Source organism: Helicoverpa zea, chromosome 26, assembly GCF_022581195.2.
Source record: "Helicoverpa zea isolate HzStark_Cry1AcR chromosome 26, ilHelZeax1.1, whole genome shotgun sequence".
Classification (NCBI taxonomy): domain Eukaryota; kingdom Metazoa; phylum Arthropoda; class Insecta; order Lepidoptera; family Noctuidae; genus Helicoverpa; species Helicoverpa zea.
This window is the reverse complement of record NC_061477.1, coordinates 1,302,229-1,325,655: the sequence shown is the minus strand read 5'-3', so window position 1 is coordinate 1,325,655 and position 23,427 is coordinate 1,302,229. Positions and strand designations below refer to the sequence as shown.

The 23,427-nt window shown below is 35.1% G+C and overlaps 2 protein-coding genes across 3 annotated transcripts in view; one reads left to right on the top strand and one right to left on the bottom strand.

The window, feature by feature from the left end:
- Positions 1 to 3,877: 3,877 nt before the first annotated feature.
- Positions 3,878 to 23,427, bottom strand: part of LOC124642997 — a 66,049-nt gene continuing 46,499 nt past the window's right edge. For both annotated transcript variants that reach the window (XM_047181828.1, XM_047181829.1), the window contains 8 exons: positions 22,539 to 22,634; positions 21,520 to 21,628; positions 17,790 to 17,965; positions 8,235 to 8,487; positions 7,337 to 7,485; positions 6,746 to 6,905; positions 4,645 to 4,748; positions 3,878 to 4,252 (listed from right to left, as the gene is read on the bottom strand). In XM_047181828.1, coding sequence (XP_047037784.1) covers positions 4,165 to 4,252; positions 4,645 to 4,748; positions 6,746 to 6,905; positions 7,337 to 7,485; positions 8,235 to 8,487; positions 17,790 to 17,965; positions 21,520 to 21,628; positions 22,539 to 22,634 — 1,135 coding nt within the window. In that variant the 3' untranslated portion in view covers positions 3,878 to 4,164. The remainder of the gene's footprint in view (positions 4,253 to 4,644; positions 4,749 to 6,745; positions 6,906 to 7,336; positions 7,486 to 8,234; positions 8,488 to 17,789; positions 17,966 to 21,519; positions 21,629 to 22,538; positions 22,635 to 23,427) is intronic.
- Positions 12,809 to 16,646, top strand: LOC124642998. The gene is made up of 2 exons (XM_047181830.1): positions 12,809 to 12,983; positions 14,519 to 16,646. Exons 1-2 carry the CDS (start codon positions 12,836 to 12,838, stop codon positions 16,291 to 16,293), a joined length of 1,923 nt encoding a protein of 640 aa, XP_047037786.1. The 5' UTR covers positions 12,809 to 12,835; the 3' UTR covers positions 16,294 to 16,646.

Sequence of the window (23,427 nt, the reverse complement as noted above, 5' to 3'; positions counted from 1 at the left end):
TGGTCCCGGTCATATTAGACTAAAATAAAAACGTGGGGCCCTCTGAAATCCTACTTATAACAAAGCATATATATACTTTGGTAGATCGTGAGCTCGGCGTTCGCTGATGAAGCCGCTACGGCTGATTATTGATTGTCAAAATCTCCAGTTATGATTATAGTAAGTCGATGCAATCCACACCTATTATACCTCTAGCTAGAAGAAAGTATTACAGCAATAGTTACGGAATGGGCCCCACGTTTTTATTTTAGTCTAATATGACCGGGACCACCTACGTAGGTTTATAGGTAAGTAACTGTTTTTTTATTTTTTATTTTTCAGTGCATATAAGATATAAAACCGTTTAACTTAAAAGTTTTTTTACCGATTTTCTGTCAACGTCTTGAAATTTGACACGGATGTAAATCAACAGAGCTTGTAGCTAAATAGTGTAATTATTTCAATAGATTGAAAAGCCCGTTGTCCAATGGGTTACGTAAACTGGAGATGTATGCTCTTCGGTAAAAATTAACATACCCATCACCTCATTGAACAAAACACTAAAAATAAAACAAAAAATATGGGTATAATATTTTTTTTATTTTCTTAAAGGAACTTTCAAACTTAAAGTCGATCCCAGTAAGAAATAGGTAATACAGTATGTTACAGAATTGAAAACCGAGGTTACTCTTTACAACCTCTAAAAAATAAAATACATGGTGTGTTAGTAAATGTAAATAAACACTTGAACTAGGTTCACAAAAATAAAATTTAACACAGGGACAGTATAAAAATATAATAATACTTAAATGCCAACTGAATATTATTTGTGTCATCATCAAACATAATTTCGAGAGCTTATCGAGTATTTTAATGAATGTCTTTTTGTAGTACCTATTTAAAAAAGTGATGTGTAAATTAAATTATAAAACAAAGCAATTATAATTCAATGCTTTTGAGTACACTATAATAACATTACAGGTTAATTTCAAATGTTTTGGCAAAATAAAAGTTGGCGTATTTTAAAATCAGGCCAGCTTTACACCTCACAGTTTTGCTAACGTAATTAATTTACAATGAATCTACAAATGTAAAACCCCCTTGTAAGTCGCTTGCAGTAATTTCTTATAACTTACGTAATTTTCACAGAAGCTACTTACAAGTGGGGTTACATTGTCATAAAAAATACGCATATTGACAGCTAAACTTCGAGCATACATTAATATTAAATTTATAATAATACTCGGCTGATTTCTTTATCCCATACAAACATTTGGTAACATCATCTCATAATATCTACCTATCCTACAAAAACAAATTATAGACACCTTAAATTTATTTATACTATAAATGAATAATGAGAATACATTAAAATTACTGTTTGTCGAGTAATGCGAAACAATATAAAAATATTTTTTTTATAATCTTTCAACATAAAAGTATAGAAATAAGAATAATTTTTCTTTACGCTTAAAATTAACAACGAAAATTATGAAATTGTTATTCTGACCAGCTTTGCCAGATATTGTTTACAGTTGTACAAAGCAAGGTAAATCTCAGTAATTTTACAATATCATGGAAAGATTGGATACACCTATTTATTTTAGGAACCTAAATAAAAAGGACCATTAATCTCTGAAAATGTTTTTGCTATGCTATATCTAAACAGTTAAGGAAAACCAAACATATTAAAATTAAACTATTAATACTAAATACTATTATTGTATCACTAATTTATATGCATTGACTTTTTCATTACTTCTAGACATTTCTACAAGACTAGATGGTAAACTAAATAATGTTATTTTCATTTTTACAGAGTACACCTAAGCCCAATGTAGCTGATATAATCTGAATTTTGTGAGTAGTCGTAATTACGTAAGTGACTTTCGTAATATTTACAGAAGCGATTTACAAGTATAAATTCGGGGTAAAACAAATAATCACCTAGAAATTTTAGAATTGGCTGTTTCAAGATAACGCGAGCAAAAAATTATTAAAACGTAAATGAGTGAGTGAGATTTTAATACGAGATATTTAATGTATAAATTAAAAACCGAATCGTTTATTGTACCTATTCAGATTTCAGCTATATTTTATTTAATGTGTAACAAGTTTTAAAGTTAAATAAAAAAAAATAGTAATGACAAATATTGAAAATAATGTTAGTATATTTTTGCACAGTATTCAAACAATTTTGATTGCTATTCATAACTTCAAACGTAAATTTAGCCTCTTCCCAACCATGTTGAGGTCGGCTTCCTGTCTCACCGGATGCAGCTGAGTACCAGAGTGCCACATGGAGCGCCTGTATATCTGACCTCCTCAACCCCGTTACCCTTTAATAATTTTGTAAGTTAACAATATTGTATAATAATGAAGTCTAAATTGTTTGAAAAAAAAAACTACTTCCAGAAAAATTTGACCGGTATATCTAGAATTAGATCAGAAGTATAAAAAATAAAATAACCTTAAAATGAATAACTTTCGAAATATATCCTTAACGTAAGAAATTATGAATTATATTCGTTAGAGAATTTTGAGGCAATCATCTTTCATGCTTCGTTGAAAGAGTAATCTATGGAAGAAACAAGGTATTTTTGCTTTTATTTTTCGTAATTAATATAAATAATTTCGTTGCCGTTGCGTGCTACGCAAACAATGCTATATTCGGTATTAAATCACTTAAAATCTAACTTAAATATGCAAATGTTGGTCCGCACTATATTATTATGTGCGCTTAAGTACCAATTGTTAAAGGCACAACCACATTGTTTTTGGTAATCATTAAATTAACATTAATTCATATAAAAAATAAGTGTGAGATTATCTATCTCGAGAAAGATTGAAAAGTTTCGAGTTTAATTTTTCGGATTTTCAAAACAAAGATTTTTATTAAATTACTCTTATAAAGAAAAATAAAACAATACTTTTTTACATCCAATAGATTTTTAAATGTGTTATTTTATGTATTGATTTATGTTTGTCTGGCCCGAAATACTGCATTTTTAAACATGAATAATCTTATATCCAATTTTGAATGTCAACATAAAACTAAACACTAGTTTCATAGATTACTTTTACACCAGTTCCCGATATTCTATCTAACTGTTGTTTCGCTAACTAGAGATAGGCATTTTACAATAGTCCCATGAAGGTTAGGGTGCATCTACACTGTGCAAGTAGCTTGCTCATGTTGAGGTACATGCGCAGGTTACATGCATGTTCAAACCGTGCGGGTCCACCGACTCGCGCATGTACCAGAGCAAGATACCCACCCGCGTGCTCTTGTCACTTGTGTATGACTTGCTCCAGCTACATGCATCGTGTAGACGCACCCTTATGTCTAATTCCTATCTCTAGTGTATAGATAGCATATTGGAAACTGCCATTAGTAGGGGCCGGATAACAATATACTTATTTTTTTATCTATCTAACTATTATCGACCTTATTCCTAAGATGTAGTACTGCTGAACATCAAAATTTATGTAGTGATCAAAATGAAGTATTTTTTGCTTGAAGTATCTACAAATACATACTTTCGCGTTTATAATATTAGTAATTCTAACGGTTACAATGTCGATAATAGTTTGGACAGTATAAAATGCTTAAAATCTCTAGTTGCCTAAAGCTCAAGTTCACTGACAACATAAAGTCAGTTTTCATAAAACAACGGTTTACTATGAGTTTTCAAAGTAAACAGTTGTTATCAGTGAAAGTGCCCTTAGTAGTATCACGATGTACGGAAGTGTGTACAGACCATGGAGAACAAAATGACTAGCGGAGATGTCATAACGCAAAATCACCTAAGAAAGTAGTCAAAATGCTGCGTTGTTAGCTACACGCCTTCTTCGGAACCCGCCCATTTTTCACATATTCATCATCATCATCATCATCTCAGCCATAGGACGTCCACTGGTGAACATAGGCCTCCCCCTTTGATCTCCACAGATACCTGTTGGAAGCGACCTGCATCCAGCGTCTTCCGGCGACCTTTATAAGGTCGTCTGTCCACCTCGTTCACATATTATCACGACCAATATTTGACAGATGTCTCAACTCTCGTTAGTTTACCACTAACTGGTCGTTTTGGTCACGCCTAACGTTACTTGACCTACAAGAAGGCGGCTGACCTACCTGCCTTATGGCATCTCCGCTCATGTTCCCTTCTGTGGCATAGCCCTTTAGTCGCTCGGCACATAGTCCTTGCAATAACAGTACATGTTCAAATGTGGGCTCGTTGCACTTATACAACTAGGTTCTTCTCCGTAACTGAAATAGAAAAAATATATATTAACAGAGTTTGAAATGACGTGGTTCACAACTCGCTATTAATTACTTAGTTAAATCTGTTTACAATCATTTTTTTTTGTTTTCTCAGTGAAACGGCTAAGTCGATTGAGATGAAATTTGCGATGTAGATAGTAGGAAGAATCTATTCAGGTATTTCATTGGCTGTAAAATTGAAGCCGAGTAAATCTTGTCAAAAACAGGTACAATTTTTTTTTATTTTTTTTTAATCTTTTGCGAACTCGACACAATAAGTAAATCGAACGCGAGTAAAATTGGAGGAAACACCATACTTTGTTGCCTTTTTGCAAAAAAAAAAAAAACATTAAAACTCAAAAATGAAAAAATGAACTGTGTAAATCAAAAACACTCACGCATTTGTCCTAGATATGTCCCGGGAGTTGATGACGAATCTGTCCTCATTCTTGAGATAAGTCATCGAAGCCTCGTATATACCGTGACCCGGACCGACTATCACCTGAAAATGTTTTGACATTCAATTCATAGTTAATCTTAATTTATTGTAATTTTTCTGTGCATATTATGTAACTAGCTTCTGCCAGCGGTTTCACCCGCATCCCGTGGGAACCTCTGCACGAACCCGTAAAAAGTAGCCTATAGCCTTCCTCGATAAATGGGCTATCTAACACCGAAAGAATTGTTCAAATCGGACCAGTAGTTCCTGAGATTAGCGCGTTCAAACAAACAAACTCTTCAGCTTTGTAATATTAGTATAGATTCTATACAATGAAAATTTTTATTGAATAAAAAATAAATGATGATGGGCAATAAGTCTGCAAAGGCGAAGTGGGACTAGGCGGGTCACATCTACAAAATGAAGTGGGCCAACATCACCACAAAATGGATCCCTGATGATGGAAGGCGACCAAGAGGAAGACCAAGGAAAACGCCGGAGAGAAGACCTAGACAACTTCCACAAAGACTGGTCACAAATGGCGACCGATAGCGAAAGATGGAAGGCTATGGGGGAGGCCTTTGTCCAGCAGTGGGACAATACAGGCTAAATAAGTTTAAAAAAAAAGATGATGACGATGATTATCGTAATACAATTTGTTATGTGTTAAAATTTAACAGGAAAATTAGAAAAAAAAATTATTAAAACGTAAACATTTAACTAACTAACTTTTCAACATTTACGGCCAGTTTCTTCATCAAAAAAAAAAAAACTCTTAAGTAAAAGTTACGGTCAAATTCGTTTTTTTCAAGGTTAAAGTGACAGCAAAACTAAGAGAAAAAATGAATTTGACCGTTACTTTTACTTTAGACATTACTTTGACTTTTACTTTGGCTTTTACTTTTGATGAAGAAACTGGATGTAAGTAAGTAACTTTTTAACATTGTTTACCTAAGAAAAACTGACATTTTTATTTCTACTTTGGAAATTTAACGTAAAAATTCACAGTTCATCATCATCATCTCAGCCATAGGACGTCCACTGCTGAACATAGGCCTCCCCCTTTGATCTCCACAGATACCTGTTGGAGGCGACGTGCACCTAAATTTACAGTTGCTTTAAGAAAACTGCTGTTTATATTGTGTGTGGACTTGGCTTACATATCTTATTGTTACTTCATTTGAGTAGGAAACTACTACTAACTAAACTAAAGATAAACAATCTGGACAGGACTTCTTACTACTTAGTTAGTTAGTTGTTACACAAAAACATTAATTAAACTACTTTTTTATCGAACAAATGATATAATAGTTATTATTGTATAATTACAATAAAAGGCACTTAGCCACATTCATTTTTAAACTAAGGTTTTAAATTACAAATCATATCAAGATTGTTTATTTTCAACTTCTCTGTCCAATGAATCATATGTGATACACACCGACTGTTTATTTGCCACCATTGTGCCTGTTCCGTGAACACTGAAGTGGTTAAGTACCTACTCAAATAGAGTACGTTATGCATATAAGTCGTGGTGGCCTCGTTGGCAAAGAACCAACCTCTCATGTATGAGTGATTCCAGGTAAGACTAGTACCAATGCAACTTATCTAAGTTTGTATGTACTTTCTAAGTATGTCTCGGACACCAATGTCTGTGTTTTGGAGGGCTCGTTGAATAGTAGGTCCCGGCTGTCATTTAACATCCTTGGCAATCGTTACGGGTAGTCAGAAGCCAGTAAGTCTGACAACCAGCCCTACCAAGTGGTAATGGGTTGCCCGGGTAAGTGGGTTGAGAAGGTCAGATAGACAGTCGCTCCTTGTTAAGCACTGGTACTCAGCTGCATCCGGTGAAACTATAGCCGACCTCAACATAGTTGCGAAAAGGCTCGGGAGATGATGATGTCGTGTGAGACCGCGAAATCAAGGAAAGGGGGAGGGGAGTTAAGGGTATTTCTGGCAAAACTAAGTCCTACCTACGCAAGTCTTCTTATAAATTACTTTTTTTCAGAAGTTCATTCTAGTCTATATTTTATATTGGTGATTAAGCCAATATACGATACCTTCAACTGATAGTTTTCCTTGGCTATCTGCAGCTGGGCGCCAAACTTGCCTACATACCCGTCGGCGTCCTTAGCAGAGACGAACGACAACATCTTACTGTTCGGCCGCTGGCTCATCACCCATTCTATTGATTTTAATGTACGGGGGACACATTTGGACCTATAAACAAGTAATATATTATCTATAAATAAATATATGGTGGTGATAAGCGATAAGCCCCATAGTAAGGTATTAAGTCTCTTACAACGAACTTGATTTTTCACTTTGTGTGCAACAAAATGTATCAAAATTTTCACGACCCCCATAACGCAATGGTCATTATGGAGTGGCGAACTTAATCATAAATATGTAGTTTATCAGTTGTATTCGCACCTATAACACGCTGATAAATAGCTTACCATGGGACTAACCGGTGAACGGTATCCGATAAAATTATATCCTGTGACATCAATAAAAAGTATAACATTTTTTTCATCTAAAATGGAAGTCACTATATTTTGTATTTCAAAAAAATGTTAAAATGTAAATGTTATTAAATTTTATTAAAAATCTAAATGACAGATTTTAGGGCGTCACAAGTTCATACAAACCTTTGTGTCTCTGTGAGCGAATTGATGAAGTCCACGAAGGCATGAGCCGTCCGCTGCATCATAGTGGAGTCGGTGACATTCTTCCACTTGACGCATGCGCACCAGTGCAGCTGTATGCCCGCCTCGCTACACGACCTGTTCTTAGGAATCTACAAGAAAACGATCAATTATTATCAAGTTAAACAATTCTTTGACAATCGACATGGCCTAGGGCCTAGTGGCACAGTGTACCCACTAGGGTATAGAATCAATACCCCAAGTAAGAGTGTGAGCTCGATTCCAGGTAAGGCAAGGACCAGTGCAAGTTTTCTTGTTCTTTGGATCAAGAATTAGCATTGCCATACAACGTGGCAATGCGGCCAGTCTTCTGAGCACGTTTCCGGAGGACAGCGAGGTGGAGGAGTATTTCGACGCCTAACACTCAGCTACTTATTTTATATTCGTTTTTTTAGTTTGTAGATTTTTTGTAATAGAAGGTAATTTTAGTTTGTATTATTTCTTAGGTTGTATATGCTTTCTAAGTTTAACTTGGACACCTATGACTGATTATAGGTGAAAGAATACTTCTTTAGGAAACCTGGACTATAAAAGAAATAACTAACCCGCATTGAGCATGCGTGTCGATTAACGCGCATTCCTTCAGTGTGAGAGGAGCCAAGCAGTGGGATGACAAAAATGATGATAGTAGTATGATAGAAGTATTTTCTTTCAGTGAACTTGGGCATAAAAGTTGTATAGTTATTGGCACGGATATTGAGCCCTGACCTTCACCTGCGCAGAAGCGATTTATTGGTTTATTGCCTTATGTGTACAGTGCCCAAAGCGATCCCCACTCTTCCGCCGAGAGCTCAATATCCGTGCCGATAACTATAATGCCAGATGATTTCTTCAAACTTACCGGCTCCAACAGACTCAAGGCCCTCGGCAGATCAGCTCCGGCCACCTTATAAGGGTTCCTATACTGATCCCAGTCCAATACATCTAGTATAGTTGCGTGTAGGTCGTGAGGGGTGGTCAGGACTCGCGAGTTTTCCTCCAACTGTGCCTTCGCTTGAGGCCTCGACCTCACGAGGCGGTCTGGTAGACGGATCGCCACTAGGGGCAAGCGCTCTTCTAACTTGCCTTGCAAAGTATTACGAAGTTCTGCATACCTAGAATAAAGTAAGAAAGAAACATTTGCATAGAACATAGGTTTTTACAGAGGTTAAAAGCTCTAGCTATATTCTGCCTAATTTTGCATTCAAAATAATGGTAGTCAATAATTATGGAATCTGGCGTTACTTGAAGGAAACCTCCGACTTATAATGTTAGGAAAAATATGTAGCGTTAATATCCGTGAGACAGTTACTATTATAGTACAGATGTTGTTTTTTAAAAAGTCTTAAGTATCAAGATTGATGACCTTTAGTTTACTACCCAAGTAGAGTATATAAGCACAACTGTAATACAGCCATTCATTGATAAAAGTGGTACATACTGATTAGTACAACTTTAGAGTGTATTAGTTCTTTCATAACACAGTCATTGACATAGTTTCAGTAATAGGAACTATTGTTTCTAGGCAATATTGTTTAATTAAACAAAGACTTCTTGGAAACAAACTATACTGATACCTACTAGAAGCCCGGTATATGATATTACGTATAAAGTCCCTCATTTTGTTACAAAAAAAGGTGATAAATGAAGAACCGTTCAACCGATTGTGTGCAAACTTTACAAAAAACATCTACTAAATAGTCCGAACAAAGCCTAAACATTTGGTTTGGATAGGTGAGACCGATTGTGAATCAGTCAGTGCGCTTCCTCCTCTCTCCTACTATTGTATGTGCTGTGCCCGACAGGGTCCACAATTGTGACATAAATTACCTGCAGAACAACAACTGTAAACATTATGGTATGCATTAAAGAATTGAGTATTGAATTATCAATTTACCTACTTACATCAAAAAGTGGTGCCTATTCATTTTTATAGATATAGATTACAAGCCGGGGCTTCATCCGCATCCCGTGAGAACTGATGCCCGTACCGGGATACAATATAGCCTATGTTACTCGCAAATAATATAGCTTTCTAATGGTGAAAGAATTTTTAAAATCAGTTCAGTAGTTTTTGAGTTTATCAAGTACAAACAAACACGTTTCCTCTTTATAATATTAGTTTAAATAAAGACGTTAAAGTTATTTATTGTAACAAAGAGCACCTTGTTAGAATATGAATCATCTTAGGAATGATTGTTGCATTGTCGCGTTGGGTACTTCTTATTATGGGTCGCGAAGCTAATAACAGTTTGTAAACTCCATTTATGTAGGGCACTTAACTAAAACAATCTTGAATCAATCAAGTTATTGTTTCTATAGTATTAACATTTGTTTTAGTCGCATTTATTTTGTACTAGCTGGTGCCCGCGACTTCGTCTGCGCAGGTTTAGTATTTCGAACAATATGTTTACAAATTGTAGCCTATGTGTTATTCTGATGTATAAGCTATATTATTATAAAGTTTCATTAAAATCCATTCAGTAGTTTTTTGCGTGAAAGAGTAACAAACATCCATACATACAAACTTTCGCGTTTATAATATTAGTAGGATTATTTTGTTTGTTTCCACCAGACCACGGGACTATAGAGTCCCGGATTTATGGAAGGCGAATGTGGAGCCGAAGCCAACATGCTGAAGCCCTTTTGAGATAACTTTAATGAAAATATCCCTGTCTACACTATATATAAATGCACTCAAGGACAATCTGGTTCTGTATATCATTATTATCATTCTTTATTGCACACACAATTCGGAGTGAATATGAACAAAGGTGAGCTTTACCCAAAATTGGGTTCTTAGCATATTATTTATTCAGAAACTCAGTAAAAAAACTGTCTGCACAAATTAGGATTGTTTATCTTTAGAAGATAAGTGCCTAATCGTATGGAAAATTGGTCAGATAGGCGGTCGCGCCTGGTAGTAGTAGGCTAGTACTGGTCTTCAGCTGCAACCGTTTTGAAGCCGACCTCAACATAGTTGGGAAAAGCCTAGGCAGATGATAATGGAGTATGCATACACATAAACCGGAAATATTACATAAGTACTTAATGATAAACGTAAAACCTACCAATGCATATTGTTAGGTACTAAATATAATTTGACCTTCATAATATTTATAGCGTATAATCCGGTCAGATAAAGAATGACATTAGAAATGTCAGTTCATGTATTTCCTTCTCGCTCGCACAGCATTGACGCTAAATAGTGTGCGAGTGAGAAGGGCATAGATGCGCTGTCGTCTTTATCTTTAATATTACACAGATAGTCTATGAATAGAAATTACCTCTCAGGATGGTCATACATGTCATTGTGACTGAATTTTCATAAAGTTAGCCAACCATAGAGTAAGAGTGTGACCAGTTTCTGAAATGATGTTAAAATCTATACTATCTATACTAAAATGTAATAAAGAGGAAACCTATTTCTTTTTGTTTGTGTCTAAAGGCTGTAAAAATATTGAGCCGATTTAAAAAATATTCCACTGTTGGGAAGCTAGACTATTCCCGCCCGAGTAACATACGCTATATACATATATCCCGGTAGGGGAACAAGTTCCCCAGGCGGCGGATGAAAAACCGCGGGAAAACAGAAAAAGAATATTTTGCAAAAAGTATAAAAATAAATAATCGGTTAGAAGGATATTATCATCTTCATCAACAAAATGAGTAGATACTTGCACCTCCCCGAACATTAATACTATAAAATGTTGTATGCGCTATGCGTTACCCGACTGAGCCGACAAAATGATTGATGTGAACTTTCACTGTTAAACTAGCTTCCGCTCGCGGCTTCGCCCGCGTGGTGTGTTGAAATAGTTAATATACGTTAATCCAGGGTATCACCTATCTACATACCAGATTTTAATCAAATAGGTTCAGTCGTTTTTGAGTGAAAGAATAACAAACATACATTCTCACAAACTTTCACATTTATGATATTACAATAGAGCATAATTTAAACTTAAATATATTAAGTATTTACCTATATTTCTTTTCTAAGGGCCGTAGATGCCTGATTTAAATAAATAAATTGCATTAAAATATTATATCTATATACTGGTCACACGAAAATCTTAAAGTACCGTTGGCTCAAAAGACTCGGTTCCAAGTCAGTTGGCGATTAAAAATTAAAGCTTAGTAAGGCGTGGTTCGGGAAACTCCCTTTTCAGATATGCATGTTGCAGGCAAGTTGCAAAGTCATTCAAACTACATATTGTTTGTTTATTATGAAGTGGCTAATTTTATTTTCAAAAAAATACGTTGTTTTAAATGGTTATAATTAATATTGAGTGAGACTTGTGAGATGACCACAAATAAAATTGAGGTAAGGGCAGGGGGGTGATGTTGTTATTTTAAATCAGTATGTTGTAAAATTATTTTACCCCGGTGCGGGAAATAGCTTGTCTATACTAATCCTTTGTTTTGTAAGAAATTTACTTACCTACTCTGATTTATGTAAGTGACTTTTGAAGTCGTGTAAATCGAATAAATAAATAAATAATATAATAAAGGGGAGACATGTGATATAGGTATATGATATTATAGGCTAAATTTCAACCCAGTACGAGCAATAGTTCTCACAGGACAAGGGTGAAACCGCGGGAAAATGGCTGATACATTGTAAATGAGTGATTCATTTATTGAACAAAAAAAATTACGGCCGATAAAATAGGCATTGAACGTACATAGCACGATTATGTCATGCTCATCATGTTTTTATTATTTTAAGTTCATAAGTTCTTGTAATGTTTTCTTTTTGTCAAATTCAGTTTAATGTGTGTTTTTTTTTGAAGGATAAGTGCTTTTCATTTTTTTATATATAATTTCATTTCATTTTTTTTTTAATTTCGTGTGCGCGCAGATGTGTTATATGTTACCTCAACAGTCAGGGGCCATCTGAAAATCAGTGCTGTGCACTAGCACAGCATATACTGAGATGGAACCCTTGCTACGCTGTATTTTTTTGTAAATGTATATTTTTTTTGTGTTCATGTATGTGTAGCAAAATAAATGGTTTAAATGTTTAAATGATTAGAGATGGCATACTTCTTAATGTTTGAAATTATAATCATATTGTAATTTTAAGCAATTTGTCACTAGTTCTACCACGTTGGTACAAACACTGCCCGTTTATATTTTTTTAAGAATAAAAAGTTATGATTTTTAAACTAATTTAACAAAATGATTTGATTTTAAAACAAATATAAAAAATACATTGCGCAATTTAATTGATCGTTTAAGCTGCCTAAGCGAGGACTTTTAATGGGCACTCTGTCGACTATGACTTCCTCCTATTGATTAGCTGTAAGTCCTCCATAGTGTATTAAATAAATAAATAAACAAATTAGACTTAAAATCTAAACTCCGCAACATAAACATCTAATCAATTCTCAATTTAAACGAAATGGCATAGACTAGGGGATGTTGATAGAAGTCCCGCGTATTTAGTATAAAGTGGGAATGTCCCGTTTTATATTACAGCTACGACACGTGTATCAAGGGTATAAATATCTGCAGTTGCATGATAAGGTTAGTATATTACTAAAGTTCATTACAAAGGGTAGTGCAGTGCATCTTCGAACTTTAAAAAACAGGATTATTAAAAACTGTAAGTAGATTTTATCATCTATACTATCTACTAATATGATAAAACTAGCGACCCGCCCCGGCTTCGCACGGGATAACAGTATTTCCCTACTATTTAATGTATGTTATTATACTTATAAAGCTTCCTCTTTAATCACTATCTATTAAAAAACCCGCAATTTAAGCGTACAAAGGGACATAGGGACAGAAAAGGCGACTTTGTTTTATACTATGAAGTGAAGGAAAACATTTTTTTTGTTTTGTGTTTTTTGATTTTGTGAACTTTGTGATTTTTAAAATTCTTTCACCATTAGAAAGCTATATTTTCTGTGCGTAACAAAGCCAATATTTAATCCGGGCAGTAGTTCTCAGGGGTCGTGAGTGAAACCGGGGGAAATAGCTAGTTACATATATAAAACATTGTTGAAAGGTTCTGCAAACCTACAGACAGACATGTGTTGCTGGGGAGTTTGTTGCGCCACTTCTTCTTCCCAGCAAAAACACATAGGAAGTGGTGAAAGGTGGACGTTTTGGGGGCTGTCTTTTGTAAATTTTTGATGTTCCAAAAGTGCTGTTTTGCAGCCAATTTGAGTAAATGATTTAGATTTATAATTTCCTTGTAAGATTGTTCGATAGTGTGTGACAAATTTGAACATTCCTTATACCAATTTTATTTGAGGTCGGCGCAGCATGTTTTCTCCTTCCATACTCTTCTGTCTGTCATCTCACAATTAGCATTATTTCTTATCATATCGACTTTCACGGTGTGAAAAACATTGTAAGCATTATTTGAGCTACTTATATGAGAAATGGCATATTTTTTTGAGCAGCAATCGACCAAACCTTGTGTTTGTTTTTATAAGAAACATTTATATAACTTACAATTTACAGACTTCAATAACATATCTAAAACCTTTTCCTAAGTCTGGCTGAAAACCGCATCAAAATCGGTTCTGCTAAAAATGAGATATTTGCGTGCAAACGTATGCACGGATCAAATTGAGGACGTCCTTTTTTGGAGTCGGTTAGAATAGTGAAATCACCGGATTACTGGGTTGAGGAGCTCAGATAGGACAGTCGCTCCTTGTGACACACTGGTACTCAGCTGCATCCGGTTAGACTGGAAGCCGACCACAACATAGTTGGGAAAGGGCTAGGACCTGCCCGGTTATGGTGTTGGCACTTGAACCACGCCATACAATATTTGTATGTATGTACCTTTGAATGTAAAACAATGATAAAAAAATGAGTCATGGTTGTTGTAGGTACTAGTGATAACTATTGCTGTAAATACTGGAAAAGATCAAATCATATTTATGTACGGGGATTTCCCAGTAAATATTTATTTGTAGTGGCCTTAATCTGCGTAGCCTTTTTTTGGCCTGCTCAATCCAGTTAACCGGGTAACCCGATACCCCTTAATAAGATTGTTTATTTACCACTGCTAGAGATGTACGAATGCTTTCCGAAAAATCTTTATAACATTGATCGTCACCCATGTTACTTAAACACGAACTCTTGATACCATTCAGCCTAATAATAATCCTTCTGTTTCAGATATCAAAATGAGGATCATACAGTTCCCGAATATGGTTGCCAAAGAAGAATCAAAGACTTATCATCTAAAAAATTGTGACGTCGTCATTGACGGACAAAATTTTTTTTATGGAACGTATGAGAAATCCGGCCTTAATTTCATCTTCGGTTGCGACTCAAACGTATACGCTACATGCATAAAAAAACAACTGGCACAGTTCAAAAGGGCGAACGTTAAATGTTATGTCGTACTCAAGGGGGGAGATTCAGATATAGAGAAGAAAATAAAAAAGTACACACATGTTGAGTTGGACGCCAACTGCGAATATGTGCCGCCAACGCTGATGAAAGATAGTCTCGCGGATGCGTTCAGCGAGCTGGGCGTACGTCATGAGTATTGCTTCACTGAAGCCAAGGAGGACTGTGACGCCCTCGCCAGGAAGCTACACTGTCCCGTCATCAGTTTTGACATCGAATTCTGCTTCAGAAAAGCCGCTTACATACCCAAATCAACTTTGAAGTTCAACGCCGTCACCAACTCCATTGAATGTCGACAGTACAAACTTGAAGAGTTCCTCCTAAAACATTCCCTGACTGAAGCTAAACTAGCGTTATTTGCGGCGCTATCCGATGAGCGCGTATTCCCCTCGGGATCCTTCGATCCGTTATTTGAGAAGTGGGGAGTTTCTAGCCAATACTATGCCGCTAGACACAAGAATGTTATCGCTTGGCTCTCGAGACACTCCGAAGATCGAGCTAGAAGCGACATCTCAACAGTCTTAACAAACGAAGATGAAAAAAACGTATTTTGGTCCAATTACGAAAAAATATTGAAAAACATGCAACACGTCGAAGGAACGTATACAACGGAGTACCTTCTCGATCATAATAATCTTAAAATTGTGAAACAGGACCCTGATTGGTTCGAAAAAGGTGTTATTTTAAAACATGTACCAGTCATATACGTCAATCTGTACAAATGGGGTGTCATTGAAGGTACCAAAGTACCTGAAGATAGGAGCCGTGATCTACTCCTGTTATCTATAGATATCGTGAAGTACGCGTACAATTTGCTGAAAAATTATAACGGGGAATCATTCAAGTTGTATCAGGATGCTGATAACTTTATAGAGATAGACAGTGAAGATGTTAATATTGGGATGCCCAAGTACGAGTGTAGGGTGTCCGTCTTCGAGAACGGGTGGGACGGAGTGAAGAGGTTGAAACTATTTGAGCATTTCCTGAGTGAGAACGGCATCGACACGACATTGTTATCTCAAGTGCCTGGCGACGCCGCTATATTAATCATAACACTCGTGTATTACGCCCGCAAACGGCAAATGGAAAATATAGACGTTACCGCTGAAGTGACCGCGAGACTGCTGTCTTATGTGATTATTAATGTCGTGATCAATAAATCCTCGCATAAGATGCAGAAATATAATTTGAACAACGAAGATTGTTTGGAAGCTGGTCTAGCTACGGCTAAGTACTTTCAGACTAGTCATGACGAGAATAGCAGGATTTTTGATAAGCAAGCAGTATCAAGGTTACTGGAGTTGGACTACTGCTTACAACACATGAACAATTTACACACTCTCTGTGGTCAGCCATTCGAACCCTTATGTTTGATTAAGTCACACAATGGAACTTTCATTTACAAAATATATCTCGAGAGCCGAGAAGAAAATTGCGAGCAATTCCTTAACCGATTGCTGGAAAGAGCGCCCTCGGTTTTGTCATTCGTTAAAAAACTTGTACAAGCGTATGAGAATATTTTGAATTGTAAAAATTGAGATTCGAAATTAAGTAGGTATCTAACTTTGGTTCTATAGTTTTTCTAATATTCCAAAGATAATCAAAACTTAAGATCAAAACTTTGTCTTGTTAATGTTAATGTTTTTCATGTTAAGGTGCAAATTATATTGAAATGAATAATTGAATTGTTGATCAAAAGTTAGCTAACCCAAATTGAAGTACATATTTTGGGAATGGACAAGTAGTTACCGAGATCAGAGATGTCCCCTTAATTAACAAACACAGCCCTTAAGTAACAAAATGTTAATTATTGACATATTATTTGATACAAGATATTTTTGTAATGTTTTTGCGATCTTTTATTATGTAAAAATAAAAAGTAAAATTGTAATTGAATGTTTTAATTATATTTTACATGCAGTTTTATCTTATGAGACTATAAAATTCATAATACAATTCATCTGCCGAGCCTTTTCCAAACTATGTTGTGGTCGGCTTCCAGTCTAACGGGATGCAGCTGAGTACCAGTGTGTCACAGGGAGCGACTGCCTATCTGACCTCCTCAAACAAGTTACCCAGTCTTCCCAATACCCCTTGGTAGCCTTGGTTAACCTACCCGTAACGACTGCAATGGATGTTCAATGACAGCCGGGACCTACAGTTTAACCTGCCATACGAAACACAGTAGTTGGTGTCCAAGATATACTTAGAAAGTACATACAAATTAAGAAACTTGGTACATACTGGCTATATCGCTATAATCTATACTTAAAATTATAAAGCTAACGAGTTTGTTTGTTTGTTTGAACGCGCTATTCTCGGATATTATATATGAACGAGTAAAAATTGTACTTTTGTTTGTAATGTTTAAACTCAAAAACTACTGGACAGACTTGAAAAATTCTTTCACTGTTGGATACTACACTCTTCTCGAGTAACATAGGCTATATTTTATCCCGGTACAGGCAGTTCCCTGAAATTTATTGAGCACAAACAATAACAGACAGAAATAAATTGAACAAAAAATAAAACACGACATTAAAAACAAAAAAAAGATATTATAAAATTACATAAAATGAGTAGTACGGTAGAAGGAACAGAAATAAAGAGAAAAAGGTAACATTAACCAAATAGAGTAAAAATTACGCTCCACGCTTTCTCTATTTCTCTATTTTATTTTATACTTTTTTATACCTTAATTATATACCTAGACGGCGGCCATATCGGATTTAGGTCATGTTACCATCTTTTTCGTACTCTTGACAGCAAACCTTTTCATTTGATACCTATGTCGTTAGAGTGGATTTCTAGTAGCCAGTCCGCCATCTTGGGGATGCCGCCATAATGGATTTGTAATGACGTTTCTTAGCTAGTCATGTATTGTCATCAGAAATCAGAGCGTGTGCAAAATTTCATCCATATCGAAGACCGGGAAGTGGGTCAAATTAAGACTCCAAGATTTTCTTACATACATAGTTACAAGTGAAGTAAAAAAAAATACGATGCGGTTCATTGTGTTTATGTATAAACTTACCTAGGTCCATGATCCCCAATGAGTATAAACAGTGTGTCTTCGAAAACGTTCCGGTTCTCCAGGGTCTGAAGGAATCTGACCATGGCATCGTCGGCCACTGAGATCATGTACGCGTTATCATGAGTTATATCCGCTATGAACGTGAAAGCAAAACGCTTGCCGTCTAGACGGAGAAACTGTAAAAAAAATATATAAATGTACCTAATGATAAATAAATACTTTATTTTTTATTGAAAACTAGCGACCCGCCCCGGCTTCGCACGGAATAACAGTGTTTTCCCACTATTTAATGCATGTTGTTATATATATAAACCTTCCTCTTTAATCAATCTATCTATAAAAAAACCGCATAAAAATCGGTTGCGTAGTTTTAAAGATTTAAGCGTACAATAATCCTTTGATAAATAAAAACTATATAAAAGTCATAAACATAAACACAAACACGCACACACCCATTCACACCGACACTCACATGTACACTTATTAATATCATCATCATCATCATCAGCCTATCGCAGTCCACTGCTGGACATAGGCCTCTCCAAGTGCACTAATTAATATGTTTTTATTTAAATATAATTATAATTCACTAGCCGTTTTTCCGCGGTTTTAACCGCGTCCCGTGGTAACTACTGCCCGTACCGGGATAAAATATAGCCTATGTTACTCGTGGATAATGTAGCTTTCGAATGGTGAAAGAATTTTTAAAAACGGTCCAGTAGTTTTTGAGCCTATTCATTACAACCAAACAAACAAACAAACAAACAAAGTTTTCCTCTTTATAATATTAGTATAGATTAATAAGCTCGTAGTAAAACTCTCCTACTTCTTTAAGCTGTGCCCTATAGGGTGCATATTGTCACTAATCAAAATGTACCACCTGTTATAACACATGGAATGCTAATAAAGAATTGAGTATTGAGTACAAAGGGACATAGGGACAGAAAAAGCGACTTTGTTTTATACTATGTAGTGATGAAAATGAAAAAAATGAAAACATCGTTTATTGCTAGAATTATTACAATATTGGTTACGCTCTAGATCCTACACTAGGATTATTAAACTGGTTAGACTGGAAGCCGATCCCAATATAGTTGGGAAAAAGGCTCGGGAGATGATGATTTTATATATCGGGTGTGTCGTATACTTTACGATATTCTTGGACGAATTGTAAAAAAAATAACCTAATCCATTCAGTGGTTTGACCACAGCAGTCATTTTTCGTTTTCATAATTTACAACATCTAATGTAAGGCAGAGATAAAGTTAGAAGTATCAAGTTTTGACCAGTTGACAGCTGTCAGTTTTCAAGGGAGAATTTCCGTTGTTTGTTCGTTGTTGTGTGTTCGTTATTTGACTGACTCTTATATGGTGTTCTAATATATTTCTAATATATTAATATTTTTTGTTTTTCTGTGCTAATCGACATAATATTAACCAGTTAAGAGGGCTATCACAAATGTTCGAGTTTTATACGAGTTTTGATGCGTCATTATGCTTTGGATATAGTCCCAAAAAAAAAACTAAAATAAGATTAAGAAAGTTTGATCATTTATCTTGGGGGTGTTTTAAATAAATATTTTAATTTGCCCACGTACATCAGTAAAATCTTTGTCTCTGCAAAGGATGTTTCATAAAATGTTGCTTTTGGGAATCTTTTGATGCTTCAGTACTACGAGGATATAGCAAACTAACCATTTATAAAAATGTTCAAGATACAACTATATCTTGTACTTGTGCTTGCTTAAACCAATTTATTACAATTCATACAGTAATACACCAAAAATAATTCTATAAAACTGAGAGTTACTGACAATTTTCCGTACAAAACTATATTTTTTATCTATGAAAGTATAATCCAAATTCAAATAAAAAATATTTAATAATTAAGGTGGTATTGTTATAAAGCTTGAAAAAAAAATGGCCTATTCAAAAGTAAAACAATATTTTAAAATAATTTTTGTTTGCAATGCAAAGAATCAATATAAATCTTGTGACGCGCGGTCAGTGTTGCCGTTTTAGTGACTTTGTCGCTAGATCTAGTGAGTTTTTGCGGTCTACGGTGACTTTTTTTCACGATTTAGTGACAAAAAAAGTCTGGTGACTTCTAGCGACTTTTCATGATCAACACAAAAGTACATATTTTTTATCTTGTTAATGCAATCTATAATTAATATCTGTATTTAAATTACCAAGAAAAGTTTAAAAGTTGTGTAGTTTTTAAGGAACACGTATTGCTCATTTGACCATAGACTTGCTCGGTCCATGCTCTATGTCTATGATTTGACCAACTGGGTATTTCCCTCCCTATTAACGTTCCAGCACGATTTGTTCGTTTATAAGCATGATTATGCATCTCGCTTTGTCATGAGAAAAAAATATTGCTATCTTAATGTATAATGTTTAAAGTATAGTGAAGTATTATATAGTTCATTTGGTCCATAGTTCTCCAATGTTTTGATAGTATTTGAGTGAACCGGTTTATCGTTTTGTTTTCGAATTTGATTAGAGTTTCTGAAATTCTTTATTGTTCATATTTAAAAAAAAATTACTTTTAATCAGTAAATTTGTTCATGAAGATTGATTAAATTATTTAGTGACTTTTTGAGTTTAATTTTTCACCCAATCTAGTGACATTTTAGTACAAGTTTGGTGGCTTTATTTTTTCCTAAGCGGCAACACTGCGCGCGGTGTTCAACTTTAGTCAGCGCCAAGCGCTTACCGAGGAGGGACGTATCGCTGTCGTTAGTTTCGCTGTTGCATAATAATATTATTGGATATCTTTGATTCTTGCAGGATAATGAAAGCATATTTAATTCAGATTATCAGACTCAATCGGATACCAGTACAAATAATATGGTGTGTATTTTTGTCACTCGCAACTGACATATTTGTTTTAATAAACTATTTACATTCCCAGTTTTTATTGTTGCAGGAAAATGAAGATACAATACATGGAAGACGAATTATAGATTTTAGTTTTTTTATAGATCAATTACTTATACCTAATTGATAAACATGGTGAAAAGTTTGGTTGTCGATTAAATAATTTAAAAATTGTAAACCATTATTTGTTTATTGTACCTCTATCGAGCTATTCTAGGTTATAAAATTCATCGGTACAAATAATATTTCATAAACTATAAAACCAATAAACTATTTCGGAAAAAAAGTGGCAAAGTCTCAAGTTTGTTTGTGCCGCGTAGCGGTCCGCAGGTTTGCGTTGCGTATTTCACTAGACGCACACGCGCGCAAGTGCTGCCGACTATCGTCTAATTTACCTAAACCTGAGCGATTCGATTTTGTAATAGCGCTCTTAACGTATTTAACTTAATATGATCAGGTACGACACACACAACCGATATATACTTTTTTGAATACGTCTCTGGGACCCCAAGCAGCGGTACCTTGGACCCTGTACCCGATATCGGTGGCCACCAACTTTTTTCTATATAATTTTACATCCTTGGCAGTCATTACAGGTAGTCAGAAGCCAGTAAGTCTGGCACTAGTCTAACCAAGGGGTATCGGGTTGCCCGGGTAACTGGGTTGAGGAGGTCAGATAGGCAGTCGCTTCTTGTAAAGCACTGGTACTCAGCTACATCCGGTTAGACTGGAAGCTGACCCCAACATAGTTGGGAAAAGGCTCGGAGGATGATGATATTGTAATGTGAATTTTCTGGAAGCCGACTTCAACATAGCGGGGAAAAGGTTAGGCTGATGATAATTACCTGGTCAGTGATATTCATCATGAGTTGGAACTGAGGAGTGTCTCCTATACAGTACTTGGAGGCAGTTCCCCACCCTTTCCTTCCATTAGCCTCCTCAAGGTAAAAAGACCTGTTGATCAAAATCAAAATCATATATGGAAACTAAGTAATGCTACAAAATCATAAATGTATTTCTATGTCATTTGTTGGGTATAATTTGACATTAATTCATATTTAATCTTAATATATTGTAATTTTAATGTGAACATTATGTAATTCTACGCTCTACGCATCACGCTTAATTTGCATCAAATCACATTTTTATCACGTTTGATTTTTCCAAAGATTCAATATTGCGAAACAACCATGCGATGACATAAAAACCGACCGTGCTAGTCGCAAAAAAATCACGTTCTTTTTTTTGTATGGGAGCCCCCCAATATATACATCATCTGTGAAAATTTCAACTCTCTAACTATCACGGTTCATGAGATACAGCCTGGTGACGGGCGGACGGAAGGACACAGGAGCGAAAACAATAGGGTCCCGTTTTACCCTTTGGGTACGGAACCTACAAAAGGGCCTTAAATTCATTCCTGTACAATATACAACATGTAACGTAATTAACGCACACCCTCAAACACCCCAATTAGAATATTATGTTATAATCATAATACATACACTGAATTTTTAATTTAACATGTATATGCACTGTTATTTACTAAATTAGTTTTACCAATTCTTGGAGAACTTTTTGGTCATACTACCTACTACGCACAACATAACGAAACTACGGAAAAAGCCGACAATACACGAAGTCTTATTACTTTGAGTTTTTGACTGTACAGAGTTAATATGACAATAATTTCCGTAGTTTTAATTATTTTTGGGATAAAAAATTACCTATATTAAAAATGATATAAATCGATTCAGTAAACGATTCTGAACAAACTAATTTCAGGATGTGCGTTAATTAAGTTACATGTTGTATATTCGTGCGTTTAAAAACCGGCCGGTAAAAAATCGCACAAGAAGCATACCTGAGGTAATGGTCGGCCGGTTGACGATGGAAACCCTTGAACCTGTACTGAAATGTTCCAATCCAAGGCATATCTTCGAAATACGCTGTCCGGTATCTAGAAAAAAGTAAAATTAAAACAATAAAAATCATGTGAAATTTCACAACAAAAAAAACTTTGTTACAAAGTATAACCGACTTCCACAAAATACCTGAAACTTGTTCACAAATGATAAATGGGTGTTTTTCAGAAAACTTGACCCTAGCAAAATCGGCCTGTCCCACACCTTCAAACATTTTTATTTTGATTTTTTTATATGGCACGTGTGAAAGTGAGTTTTTGATAAATTTTGGTATATATTTTAATGTACAATTAAATCAATATGTAGCATAAAAAGTGGATAGTTATTTTTATATTTAAAATAAACCTAAAGAGGACGTATAAATATCGTGTGTCCCATGGCGCTCTTGGAGATTTCAAATACATCTTACTTCTAAAATATTCGTTTTTGGGTATGTTTAAGTTTTTGAACTTAGTCTCTGTATTTCTAAAAACGTATGTTTAATTTTTATGCCATAAATTTATTGTTATTTTAAGAAATATCATTATTTTAATGTTGTCCTACGAAAATCATTGTTCCGGAAAATCCGGTTTCGTCACGGTGAATTTTATATCGTACTCAAGACAAAATCTACTAATTTGTGTTTTTTCTACCTTCTTGGCAACTTTATGACCGTATTAGGATTCCGCCATTGCCGTTTTAAAGTCAGTTAAGGCTAAAACTGTGACGACAATGTTGGTATCATCGGCGCGCAAAATTTTTGTTCCGGATAGTGGCAGTATTTAAAAGGTTAATAAATTGTTTTCTTAACTCTATAACACTGTATATAACATAAACAACTCATCATTA

Coding starts and splice junctions, on each gene's coding strand:
- LOC124642998 (XM_047181830.1), top strand. CDS start 12,836: ATGTCCCGTTTTATATTACAGCTACGACACGTGTATCAAGGGTATAAA. Junction 12,984..14,518: donor AAACAGGATTATTAAAAACT/GTAAGTAGATTT, acceptor CTTCTGTTTCAG/ATATCAAAATGAGGATCATA.